The sequence below is a fragment of the Botryllus schlosseri genome, chromosome 11, assembly GCF_051294905.1.
Source record: "Botryllus schlosseri isolate E-star chromosome 11, Bs_hap1, whole genome shotgun sequence".
NCBI classification, from domain to species: Eukaryota; Metazoa; Chordata; class Ascidiacea; order Stolidobranchia; family Styelidae; genus Botryllus; species Botryllus schlosseri.
Window position 1 is genome coordinate 16,866,683 of NC_137246.1, and position 14,076 is coordinate 16,880,758.

General features: G+C 40.3%; 1 protein-coding gene across 1 annotated transcript; it reads right to left on the reverse strand.

Moving 5' to 3' along the window:
• Nucleotides 1–74: 74 nt before the first annotated feature.
• On the reverse strand, nucleotides 75–13,800 carry LOC145450685 (solute carrier organic anion transporter family member 4A1-like). Its single transcript, XM_080329191.1, has 12 exons — nucleotides 12,392–13,800; nucleotides 11,641–11,772; nucleotides 10,633–10,902; nucleotides 10,462–10,577; nucleotides 10,307–10,397; nucleotides 7,140–7,343; nucleotides 5,961–6,112; nucleotides 5,724–5,885; nucleotides 3,763–3,923; nucleotides 2,883–3,095; nucleotides 460–630; nucleotides 75–397 (listed from the first exon to the last, which is right to left on the reverse strand). The coding sequence occupies exons 1-12, from the start codon at nucleotides 12,535–12,537 to the stop codon at nucleotides 278–280; spliced, it is 1,938 nt and encodes a 645-aa protein (XP_080185317.1). The 5' UTR covers nucleotides 12,538–13,800; the 3' UTR covers nucleotides 75–277.
• Nucleotides 13,801–14,076: the final 276 nt, after the last annotated feature.

Below are 14,076 nucleotides of genomic sequence, written 5' to 3' on the forward strand. Positions count from 1 at the left end.
TAACGGAAGTTTGTGCAATCATAGAAACGCAATATCTACTTAATGAAGGGAGCACTTCCATGCGCATGACAGAATTGATTAACGTATACCGGTCGCCATATATTCGAGTGCAAACTATAAAAACACTGTCACTATTATAGAGATTTCTTAATGGTAAAAGTGAAAATTCCGGAGGATTGTCCACATGAGATTTTCCAGAAATTGTTCGTAAACCCTAGATAAGTTTGTTATAAATCAAGCATGTGTTTTATACAATAGCCTATAAACATGTTAATTTCTATGTTCCTCCTTTTGCCGTCGATATCTCGATATTTAGTTGTTCTTTAACTGTCGTGTGCTGATTCGATCTTCTTCGTTCCACGGTAACCGCGTACAACAGAACGGCTACGATACAAATCTGCGAATGATCACAATGGATGCTGGCTACGGCCGAACGTAATTGCACTAGGGACAACCCACTTTTCCCGTCGTCATGAGTATCGTTAGGTTCCGGGTCACGAGTCCCGAATCGTATACCCGACAAGCGCCCACCGCACCGCACTCCGTGCTCCAAATCAAACACGACTTGTCAAACACTACGCCGAAAGTAAGCCGTCCGATGATTCTTCCAAACAGGAGTTGAACTACTCTCTGAAATAGGACCAGTACATTAGGGTTACCATATTTTTGTGAAGCAAATTCCGGACACTCTTTAGCGCCCACTAGCGGATTTTTAAATGAGGTGTAACACATTGTCCGGCAATAGGACGCCACACTAGCAAAGCATTTCCCATCGACTGTATACACCAGCGGTGTCAAACTCAACTTGCGTCGCGGGCCGGACTGAAACAGTCAGAGCACCCGCGGGACGGACGAGTCAAATGGTTCCAAAATGTTACCTCAAAATCTATGCCCTTGTTTTTCACTTGAATACTCAAATATCAAGCCTATGCACATGAAAATATATTACGGACCATATGGTTCTATTCTATCAACACCTTTATTAGCAAACAATGGAATTGGCAGAATTACGTTGAATATGTTTTATAAATTGCTAAATCAGCGGCGTTATACCGACGATGTATGTTGGCAAATTGCTATGATTTCTTTGATTTAGTCATAATCTGGCGGCATGATCCTGTATAGTAATTGTGAGGAATACAAGTGATTTAACCGTAAACGCAGACGTTGAAATTTTGTTCATTATTATTATATCGTGATTTGCGAAATCGCCATTTATTAGAAATGTGCTGAAGATGTGCCATTTTCCAGAATCGCGTCGCGGGTTGGATGAAACCGTCTGACACCCCTGGTATACACTATACATGAATGGAGTGGAACATAGGTCATGACTTGAGCCATCTGTAATGTGAGCTCTGGAGATTGCTACTTGCTAGGGTCTGCAATAGATTCCTCCACGGGTCGGATGAAATCGTCTGGCTGTCCGTGTCTGGCCTGTCAGGATTGTGTTAGTTACGTCGGTGCGGCTATCTGGCTACGTGTTTTAATCACGTCCGAAACAACATTTTTTCTGCCCCCTTCCGCTTAAAAAAGCACTGATCTTGGGCTCACCATAGGGTAGTCGATGTAACTTGTTGGGCACTGACTACATGCATTTGGCTGTTACATTTTCTGTATGAATTCCGTCAATACTATTGATTCTTTCATTTATTAGGCTATATTGTTTATGTTGATTTACAAAAAACTTATGAGCATGCTTCAAGCCTTCAAAATTCCGGACATTTAGGCATATTTTAGAAATTCCTCCCGGACGCAGATTTTTAAGTGAAATTCCGGACATGTCCGGGAAATTCCGGACGTATGGCAACCCTACAGTACATGCATGGTGAATGGTATACAACTTTATATGACAGCCCGTCCAATAGGGGTGTATTTAAATTGATTAGTATTGATAGTGTGGTATTAATGTTATTGTTACGGCCACCAACAGTCTGGTACTCAGTACGTTGAATGAACACTTGGTGGACACGTGACACAGCATGTCTCTCTGAAAACAGCTGTCGTATCTTCGATAAATCTACATTGTACGGTACATTCTACCTACAATATTAGGCCTTCCTCACTATGCGCCACAAATCAAGATTTATCAAGTGTAGTTTTATTCTTTTACATCTATCAAAATCCAAATAGGCCATTATTAACAGGGAGCATCAGTTTCCTCTGCGGTCGCATTTGAACTAAGGCTCAGATTGCAAGGACATGACTAGGCTATTTCACGCCGACTTACGAGCAATGGACAGATATTGAAGGTTATTTCGATCAACATACGGCATTCGATTTCCGCCAAGGTGTTCTGGTCGCCGACCATTTTGGCAGCACACTTCGCAGAATGGCCGGCACCGAAATGTCGGAGCCAAATAATCATGTACCCACAAGCTGCACGTACACGTACTTCTTGAACCAAATCAGCCCAGGGGCCTTAAGCGATATTAGGAATACACAATTCTATCATAATTGCGAATGCAGCTGGAGTCTTCTGTAAATCATGCATATTGTTTGCCTAAGGGAGTATACACTATACATATATCAAAATAAAGAAATTTGTCGAAAACAGATCGCGCCAAGCGCGAAGAAAAATTTCAAGTTGAATATATTTCTCTCAAAGCTTCTCTATACTGCATCATAAATTACAGAACAATTTTGGGCCCTCTTTGAACCCTCCTCAATTATGGGATTTGGGGTCTGGCTGTTACGGCCCTGATTATCACTGACGAGACGTAGACGTACGCCAGTACACCAGGGTGAACAGCTGAACATATGAAGAGAAGACACGCCATAATTATAGTCAATAAAATTGCAGCTTTCAACTGTTCATATTGGCTACACCCATGGCCTCATAATCCAACTCTCTCGTACATTGCGTTTCAAGAATCATATATCACCTGAACGCTGATTGCAGTCGTCCGTTCATCGAACGCTACCGAGCGCATAGCTGCTTGAGTGCTTGGCGTTACTAGGTGAAAGGCGCTAAGGAACGATAGAAACACGAGCGTGATGAGCAATGGGAATTCCGGACAGCTTTCGGTAATGCAATTCGTTGAGGAGACCGTGGTTGTAATGTTCTTTCCGATAAGACACTCGCAATCGGACGCGACCTGCGAAAGGTCATAACTGTTATACTGATTGTTACTGCAATGCACTCTGTTGTGGAACCTGAAATTACCAACTGTTCTTCCTTCTTCCTATAGAATAGATAACTAACCTAGGGATAGATGCGCAACACGTGCCTGTACAGTTGGGGAACCAGGTATAGGGCTAGCAAAGTCTCGTGGAATTGTAAACAAATATGGTAATCTTATAGCTTGCGGACCGACCGCACACTGCAGTTTATCATATCACCAAATCTGTGGTAATAGCCTATGTTAGATGTGTAATTGGATGTGTGTTGTGATGGTAGATTTTAGTTTTTATGACTTTGCGTAAATTTTTAAGGCTCACAGGTTATCGTGTTTCTCCGTGTTCGTAAAGGTTAACAACCTCTAATTTCTAAATTCTGATGTCTTTGTTTTTAAAATGTTACAATGATAAACTACGCCATTTGGGTCTTCCTGGGCGCCTGTCTAAAGTGTCTGAGACTAGCGTTCGGGTTTGATAACATGTTATCATATGACGTCATAGTTTTCGCGCGGGAGAATTATCACACGCGAACCGGACAACTGCTTGGAACCTCTGAGGTAGAATATCAGCTTCTTGAAAGAGATCGTGAGATAATGTGTTTTCACTAAGGCGTTTCCGTAAGTTATGAAAACACAATAACTTTACTGAAAATTCGTCTTGCGTTTGGCAGCCGGCGTGACACGGGGAGAAATATAATGAGCCGTCGTCGTCGCAAACAGGATTGTAATTTTCCGTCGTACAGTGACATTGAGCGTTGCAGGGTCCATCGATAGCAATGGTTCCGTTCTGGTTTATGATACCAAGCTCTGAAAAGAGCACAGTATACCTACCTTACCAGTGATGGTGAGTAACGAAGAATGTTTGCATTTTCAAAGTGCTCAAGTCGGTTTTACCAACATACACTAGTTACTCAAGTAGTTATGTTTGTAGACTACTTTTCCGCCTATACTGAACAGTTTATTTGGACAAAACTACGTCCTTTTGCACCAGTGGTTCTTAACCTTGTCTCCAGCGCCCCCAGGGGGCGATTTGGATTTTGTAGGGGGCGGAAACACTCAGGGGACGAAATTGGGGAGAGCTGGGCTCAGGGGGCAATATGGGGGGCGTTCAAGAAAAATGGCATCACAGTAGATGGTGTTGTAAGGACATATGATTATATAGTAGAACAATAGTACGATATATCCCTGAATTCTCTTTTCAAACTCACATTCGATAAACTCAAATCACGAAGTTTTTCGTTGCGCTCATCGCGAAATATCTACGATATTTCCATGAATGCAGTGGTTTATTTTAATTCATGTAAAATGAATTTGGCGTACTTTGGGATTGCCAATTCCCCATTAAAACACTCCCGTCAGCTACTCCAAGTCGTTTCGACACCTTTCTATCTTTTCATTGTATTGCAGTTTTGTGGTGTTTTGAAATGATAAAAATAATAATAAACTGATTCTTATACTGATAGCGCGGATTATTTTCCACAAAATGTTTTCAACTAGGTATTGTATCCTGCAGCGCATGCACTGCGTGTCGAAAGCGAAAAGGCACTGTAGTGACTGTACTGTACAACTTTTGAGAGTGATGCCCTTTGTATATTAAAGATGTTTTGAAGCTTTTAGGCCACAGTGATTAACTAAATATACTTGTATTTGAGAGGTATTAAATGAAATCGTCAGAATCTTTTTTCATCGTATCATAGAGGATGATACTGCTTAGTGTTGTTACCGACATTCATGTTAAAATTAAGAGATTGATGCAGTATTAAATTTAATGCAAATAAATCTCTACCACATTTTCAGTTGATTCAAGTAGTCACACAAAGCGATACAGCAAAACCAAATACAATTAACTTTCCCGTATTGCCAATCGCAGAGAAGAGTTTGTGATGTGTACATCGGACTCGAACCAAATGCTATGAACCAGTATAGGCCCTTCCTGATGGCTGTTATAACAGCCTGGATTTATTCCTGAAAATAGCACATACAATTACACCGTAAATTAGTCGAGGGGTCTAATAGTGAAGTACCAACCCGAAACCGGACTTCAACCGCTTACCAATTGTTTTTTACTACAGTACTGAACATAGGAGACGCCATACCCTAGCAATTTTTAAAAGACGACGCTGGAGAAAAGTGAAAAGTACCTTTGGGATAGGCTTGCATCATATTTAGCATCATTAGACATTTTGCGTTAGTCGCAAAGATGCATCCTGCAATTTCACAGTGGCCACCACCGATTTACTGCCACATATATATGTAAGCTCCCAACCAAGTCTACTTTTGTAATAACTTAATTTAGTACTTTTCAGATCTTTCATTTTCTATTCCCACTCGAAGTAGCTATAGATAAGTCCTGTGTAATTGCTGTACTTCTACATGTAATTGAGTAGGAAACAATGGTATTCAGCGACGTAACAAACTAATAGAAACTCAAAAGTTTGCGAAAACGAGGAATGCTTTTTGCCATACTCTGGTAAAACCACGCACCGTATATAGCCCTACTAATTTTGAGTAAAACTGCTTGAGAATACGCGCAAACGTTCCCAGCAACATCTTAAAACCACTTGGTATGGTATAACTCTCTATATATAATGGTGTATCTCTACTTGCTTTTTTCTGGACAGCGGATTAGAAATCCGAATGAAAACGCGAAAGATAGCACGCTGCATGCTAGCATGAGCTGCAATATTCCTTTCAGAGTTAGTCTGAACTTTGATATCAACGCTCCGCCCGAAATATACCCCAACACCGCTGAGATAATGCATATCGATCCTGCGAAAGAATTGCACGCACGTAATAAGTTAGAAGAGCAGGCGTTAAAAGATATATTCTCTGCACATTGCTTACCTAGTCCCATGGAAGCTGTTGCTTCCGACATGCCATATAAATCAACTCCGATTTTGACTGCATAAGTCATGAAGCCAAAGGTGATGCATGCGTAGATTGTATCTGCTAGAGTTATTGCAATGAATAACTTATTAAATGATAGAGATAGAAGCCTGCAAAACAATGGTTTCTTTATGGTCCAAATGTAGTTTTTGTTTCTCTACTGTTTCAAATGAGTGTTTTGATGCTTTCTTCAAAATTAACAACCACAAGCGTACTCATGATGAAAATTTGGAAAGGTTGCGAAATGACGTCACAGCGCATTACTTCGTTACAGCTCATTACGTCACTATATCCAAATAAAAAATTTGGCAGATGTAAAGAGGCCTCCCCCCCCCCCCCCCCGACTACGTCGGTGCTTACACTATCATTAACCTGCGTATTGTTTATTATTATTATTATTATTTATCATTCATATGCAATGCTTGAAGAAGACAGATTACAGAGTTGCGGTAAATGAAGAATTGGCGAGGGTTGCAGAGGTAGAGATGATTGAAATTAACAAATCGAAATTACAGAAATTATGCTGTGATTTTCGAATAATATTATTATTATTTTCTTAATTCACAATAAAACAGGTAATGCTCACATAATCTGGAAAGCAACCTGCCCCCAGAGGAAAATGGCAAGAGTGGAGTAATTTTTAAACAAATCAGTAATGCAGTCAAATTGTTATTCCTAAGCAATACTTGAAGAGGTCAGATTACAGAATTGTGGTAGATGAAGAATTGGCAAGAGTTGCAGAGCAGAGGTAGAGATGATTGAAAATGAAGAATCAAAATTACAGAAAGTATGCTTTTATTCACGCGCGCAAGTGTAATTCTAGTCCAGTGGTGCATTCAAGGCCTTCCGATGCACAGTGACCAATAACGTAATCTATTGGATCATGTCGAATCGAACGTTGCCCGGAATCTGTTGGATGTGTCTCATTACTTTCTTTGCTTACGACCTCTGTAGCGCCAATGACGATTATTATTATTATTATTAATAACCCTCACGTCTGGTGTCAAAGTCATTCGCGATAGCCGTTCCATTCCATGCAAAAAAACAGATGTCATTTGCTGGTTGTTACAATAGGCTATTTATTGCAGTTCGCCAGACATGGTATCGTTCTTGGAAACGCAGCATAGTAAAACATACCTAGATACCACTCCCGATGAGGAGATGCGAGGATCTTTTCTCCTTATCTTGTGTTCCCTATTTCTCCTTGCGTTTCCAGGTCGCGATAAATTGCTTGGCAGTAGAATTACAGGGAACACAAGAAGCAGTATAGCGGCTGCTCCGCCTATGAAACAAATCCACCAAGCTCCTACCCATAGAGAGTTGCTATTTATGATCGGAACGCTGGGAAAGAACACAAAATCGGAATGAACGCGTCACTTACTGGATCCGACAGAATTATAACGGCGGTATTCGAGGCCGACCGATATCATAATTTGGAGCCGATACCGATATCGCTAATATGACATATCTTTGCTGATATCAAAACTAGACATAAGCCACTCGGCCTATTTCAACTAGGACTTCTAATTAATACATATAAGTAAAGTAGTGTCAACAGCCGTTTTAAGTTAGTCATGAAGAACTATACTTACTTGAGTACTGGTCAAACCTTTCATTTTCCACTTCCACTTGAAGTAGTTTTGTCATGATTTGAAAATTGCTATTTCTACTCAATTTACGGGCTACTTCAACTTCTACTGTAGAGTATAGCAATGCTGACTACGTCAACCACCTCGATACATCCTACGCTTTATATTCATTTATTTACATTATGACTCCATATGAGTAAGAAACTATAGTTGACACTTCAGTATATAAACGAATATCGTGCAGCAGGGAAAATAACTTTTCTGCTTTTTCACCCATGGGTGGTACCATACTATGGTATTCACAAATCAACCTCACAGTAATGATAAGCCTCTCAGATGGTAGAGTGATAACTAGGGCGATTTTTTTGACCTAAAAAACGGAAGATTTTGGCTTAAAAATCAAACTTTTTACATTTTTTGACCTTAAAAATCTTAATTTTAACCGAATTTTACCTAGCGTATGCAAATTAGGTGTTTTCCCACATAATGTTAGAATTGCACCACTTATCTTCATTTCTGGCTGGAACTCTGTCCTTACGAAGTAGTTTGGCCTAAGAAAAATTTCAACGAATTCTGGCCCTATGAAGAATTCCATTAGTTACATTACGCATTATGGTAGAAATAATTTAAAAAAATTGTAGTACAACGAAAGATACTTTCCAACATTCTCGGGTAGAATGTGTCTGTCCTTACTAGGTAGCTTTTCAAGAATGGAGAAAGAACGTTCAACTGCAGCAGTTGTTGACTGACAACTCTGAAGTTGTGTGACTGTGCGTACACTTCTGGTGACAAACCGTGTTGCTTCATTCTGGCAATTGTGTCTACATCGCAATCTTTCATCGTGCGCTTCTTGATATAAGAACTAGGGATGGTGTGAACGTAAGGTTCACGTTCGCGTTCTGTGAGTGACCCTCAGAAATTTAGAGGCTCACGTTCACAAACGAACCTTGGTAGGTTCTGCACTGTGAACCTTTTTTCATATATTAACCTTCTCATTTCAAATATATTTGGTTGAAATTTATTGTATTTCAACTGCGGGTCACTATAAAAAAAATCAGCATTAAACAAACATGCACCTTGAAAATCTCAAAAGTTTGCTCGAATATTTAGTGACTCTCTGCTGTGAGCTTATGATCCGCAATGACATAACATCAAGAGCGAAATACACTATACATGTAGGTAGTCAGCGAATGATACTTATTGAACCAATCAATGAAGTTAATATCGTTGTCAAATGTAAAACAAATCTAGCAGGCGTGTGAGGTCAATCTTGATTTCATTTTAGTGTAGGCTTACCATACGTCCTCTTTTAAGAGGATTTGTCCTCTTTTTTGACTTTTATGAAAGTGTCCTCGGAAGACACCCTTTTGTCCTCTTTTTTGAGATTTTGTCCTCTTTTTTGAGAATTTAGGTCAATTTTATAGCAAATTGCGAGTGATATGCCGCAAATTAGTACAGAAGTGAAGCTCCGGCGGGTATTTCGGAGTGAAAAATGGTGATTTTAGCTCTGAGCGAAAAGATGACCTTTTTTTTAGTCATCCACCTGGCAATGTGGAGAGAAAAACGGTATTTTGAGCTCTGAGCGGAAGAGACGACCTTTTTTTTTTTTAGTCAACCGATCACAAAGTGGGAAAAATTCACCGGTTTTTGAGAATTCTACTCCGGTTTTGCGAGTTGCAAATTTCTGAAAAAGTGTCCTCTTTTTAGATTTCCAAAATATGGTAAGCCTATTTTAGTGTATCATAAAAACCAAATCAGTGCGATTGGGGTGTTGGCTACAACTGTATAACTTGTCAATGGGGTGATCTCGGTAACAAGTATAGAAACCCGTTTTACCACATACATACGTACCAACGTAGCAATACTCAGACGCCGAGTACATTATCCGGTTTGGCCTAGAGCGTTAAGGCAAAAGCTTATATTCCCTTGCAACTCCTCGTCGAAATTGTTGGTAAAGCGACGGAAGATATTGAATTTATGGGATTATTATATCATGTGATTGCCCCAGTTAACACATTTGGCGACGTTTAAACGTCAATATGTACTTCAGCATTGTGGCAGTATGTGGCCCGAGTCGTCGTTAGGTATCGTGTACATCACAGTGCTATCACTTCACTGAAATGTAAGGTTGGAATTAGCAATATGACGTCACGTGACGTCATGAGGTTCACGTTCGCGTTCACACAGAACCTTACAAAAAGGTTCGCGTTCACTCGAACCTGAGCCTTTCAGAGGTTTACACCATCCCCAAAGAACCATGCAATGTCCACGCAGTCTTGCTTCCGTTGAGATATTGCGGTACGTCGAGCAAAACACCATGTTAACCTATTTGTTTCATTTCAATGTTAATGATTCACTATGAGCAGACAATAGGTCGTCTACAACGCTAGGCCTATAAAGTAGGCTACTCGCTGTAAAATGCCAAATGATAAGCTTACCGACAGTGCAAAATCTACAATACAAACAAAATGCAGGTTGCAAAAAAGTTTTTACTTTGTAAAAAATTTTGACATTTTTTGACCTAGCGCTACAATTTTGACATAATTTTGACTTTTTTTGACTAGTCAAAAAAATAACCCTAGTGATAACGTAAGAGGACAAACCGATGCTGGCATTTCCACGGACAAATATATTATCGGGCTCTGGTAATTGCAGCCAGCGCCCTGTCTCCAGCCAAATTCGAATACCACAGAAACGTTAACTGACAAATCTAACCTTTTTGTTGGATTATTATACAGGTGAAGAGAGGTCCCGCCGAGCAAATAACCTGCTGCAAGACCGGTCGCACTGACTCCATTATAAATTCCTGCGGATTTTGATCTGATCACTCTCATATAGACTCGCACACCTGGACGGTACAGCGTACAAACCATGATACAACGAAGAGTACGACTGCTTCACATTTTCGTCCAGATAGGACAGGGGTATTGTTGTGACGTACTCCAGTCCAATACCGATGAAGAATGCACCCGACATGAAAACATACCTGTTACAATTTGCTACAGGGTTATTTCGCATTCTATTATCTTAGTTATCCGAACCTGTACCACCGTAGCGGAGAGATGTCACACGTCGGAAGGGTAACATTTCCGCAGTGGTTCAACTCTTCGTCGCTAAATTCATACTCGGGCGATGCGTATTGGGGTAATACGAATATCGCTGATCCAATTACTACGAAGGCCATTCCAGACCCAATCCACTTGGTCTTTATGATGTTCTCCCCAAAATATATAGTGGCGAGGAGAGCAACACAAGACCCGATATCCACCGTTGCTGCTATTAATCCGGTTTCCGTGGAACGTAGTTGGAATCTGTTAAGATAATCTCATGTACAATGTGCAACTTTACATCGTCTAACGCTGTAGGCACACATATGTTCCCAAAGTCAGCCATGCAATTCTGGTAGCATCACTGTGAGTAGGGTGGCATTTAAAACAAAACTCAATTTAAAACAAACTTGTTTAAAACAACGCCCTTGTTTGAAACATGTTTTTTTATCAAGTTATGACGTCCCGAATAATCATTTGTGATGTCATAGTGGATTGACATTGACGATTGGAAATATAGGGTAAATATAGCTCCGTTGACGAAATATCTGTACTATTGCTTTGAACCGACAGCCTGTTTTGCCTATTTTGAGGGTTCCAACCATCCCATATTGATATACGTCGGCTATATCAGGCGGTAATTGTCCGTAGGCTCATAACACATGTTTTTTTCAAGTATTTACACATTTATGGCATAATTTTACAAGTAAAAAAAAAAACAATTTTGTCTTTTTTTAAAAAGGCCTTTGTTTTCAACACTGTTTGAAACATGTTTTAAACAAAGTGTTTTAAAACACCGTTTGTCTCAAATGCAACCCTAGCTGTGAGTTATACAGTGCTATCACTGCTGTTGGAGCTCTCCCAATATTATTCATAAAATTTAGTAGACAGTCGTGTCGCTGTTGGTACGCGTCGAAACAGTAGCACTTCTTGCTTAAACAAGGCATTATTTTCGCATGCTTATTTGCTCGCCTAATGTTCTCAAAAATTCAAACACTCAACTGCTTTTCGACTGTTGATATTGTGGAAGCAAGAACTCCACTTCCGATCCCGTCGCAGAAAAAGTACGCCATCGCCAGAAGTGCTAAAGAATATTTTGGTGATACTAGTGGTTGTAGCATCGGGAAGGTTAATCTGGAAGTTTAAATTACGGAGTGTGAAAATTGACTATAGAAACATGTGAGGCCTAAAACCCGTTTAAACTTGAGATTCCAATAGTACGCAAAGCAGATCACAGAGGTGGTAGGTAACAGTGTAGATGGTTATGTTCAGTTCAGAGGCTACTATTCTACTTCAACATTTTATGAAGTCGAACTATATATATGCTTAATTTTTACATTCTGGATTTTTTAAAGACCGAAGTAGATTTTAAATACATTTGTATCTCGTTTATGAGTGAAATTCTCACGACGGGTACGATATCATTGCGACTTTAGAAGGACGCATCGATTTGTGACTCTGTCCGTCACAGCTCTGCAATACTGATGCCGCAGGCTACTCCCTGCTTATTTTCCTTTCCAGTTTGCAATGTACTCGAAATCTTAGTTATTTTTTGTATTTTAGGCTACTTGTCTTTTATTGTAATTACTCATATTGAAAATGTGTGTGAAGTAAGCAATGTTTTCGAATTGTTCCAACGTCTATACAGTCTTACGCATGTATATATGTTGAAGTATTTTTGATTTGTTATCAACCTCATCGTATATCAATAAAATCTCATTTCTTATTACACAAGTCAGAGTAAGGAACATACCTGTTGTTACGAAACGGTATTTTTATACTACATGATGTATCCAGGTTAGGATCTGATATCGACATATTATCTGACGATAAGGGCATCTTCTGCGATTCCTCAGTCACGACCAGACCTCCGTGACCTTCATCCGTAATGCCATCCATGACCGATACGATCTCAATAAATTAGATAATCCGAAGCAAAGCTTTCTGTGTCCAGCCGTGCATATCTCATTAGCGGTTATTTTCAATATCTGTTCCGTAGATTTGAATGTTACAACTCGCGTATAGATTTTCCCTTCGGTAATATTGGAGTTTTATGTCAATGGACGCCACACTTTGTACAGATCTAAGCAATTAGCTAGCAGTTCTTTCTTATCAATTGGCGGCCAGAAATTGTCATCAGAGAATCCAACGCTCATGAGTCGGAAGCTAGTGACACGGCATGCGCGGCAAATCAGATTCACAGCGGAACGAGCGTGAACTATGAACACTTCGTCACACGTGTGTTTAAAACAGGGGTCACCAACACGCGGCCCGCGCCATGATTTGAGATTTCGGAAGAACGCTAAGAAAACCATTTTGAAATGCTGAAATTTACTACAGATTCAACGTATTGTTGTTGTTTCAAAATAAGCTATTCTCCTGTGTCCAACATCACTATTTGTCACTAGTTAAAACGGCTGTGGCGATGGCTACAGCATTCCATCGAGGGAGAATCAGATAATATGAATTGGCATATTGCCTTGACGTGCAATGGCCCAAACACTGCCATGACCGAGACTCTTGAAAAACGGCTTAGGGCTGTGGTTCTCAAACGGGAGGGCACGACCCCTTGTGGGGACGTGAAAGCATCTGAAGGGGCGCGGAGTTGCGCTCAACTGAACAATTTTTCGCGCGATTTACCTCAAATTCATAGTTATTGCTCAGTGTATAGTCCGGAATTCATATAGTATAGAATTCTCTCATCAACAGTCATAACCTCCCATGCCATCAAACTATCCGTTGGGATTGCAAGCATTCTGGTTGCATTTTATGATATAGCGATAAGGGGGCGCGACATTTTTGAGTATCATAAAGGGGGGCGTGTCTAAAATAGTTTGAGAACCACTGGCTTAAGCCAGTAACGTATCTCGCTAGCCACCATATCGATGAAAGCGAAAGCGTTTCCAGGTTTCGGGCACAGCTCATATAGTTCAAAATAAAATGAAATTGACGATAATGATTTCTTGTTGTATTTGTATTCCTTTAATAAAATATTACTTTTTCGTCGTCACTATGCCCATCGACTATGTTAGGTAGCACAGCGTCGTAGTGACGTAGAGTTTTAGAACGTGGTTGCCTTTATTATATCGACATCGAATGCATGCGGCCGCTACGAAATTTGAAAAGTGGCCCGCGACCCGTTTTGTATACCAGTGGGTTTTAACCGGGGCCCCACAGCCCCCCCTCATGAGGCGATTTGAATGTTGAAGGGCCGGAAACGCTCAGGAGTCGATGTGGGGTGCTGAAGACAAATATCGTCGCAGTAGAGGGTGTTTAGTGAATAATGATTATATAGTATAACAATAATAATCCTATATAGGCAAAACTCTGAGCTGTCGTTGCAAATTAACAGTCGACAAAATCTGTCAAATCCCGAAATATTTCGTCGCACTCCGCGCGAATATATAACGGCGATGTTTGCAACGTGTTTCCATGATT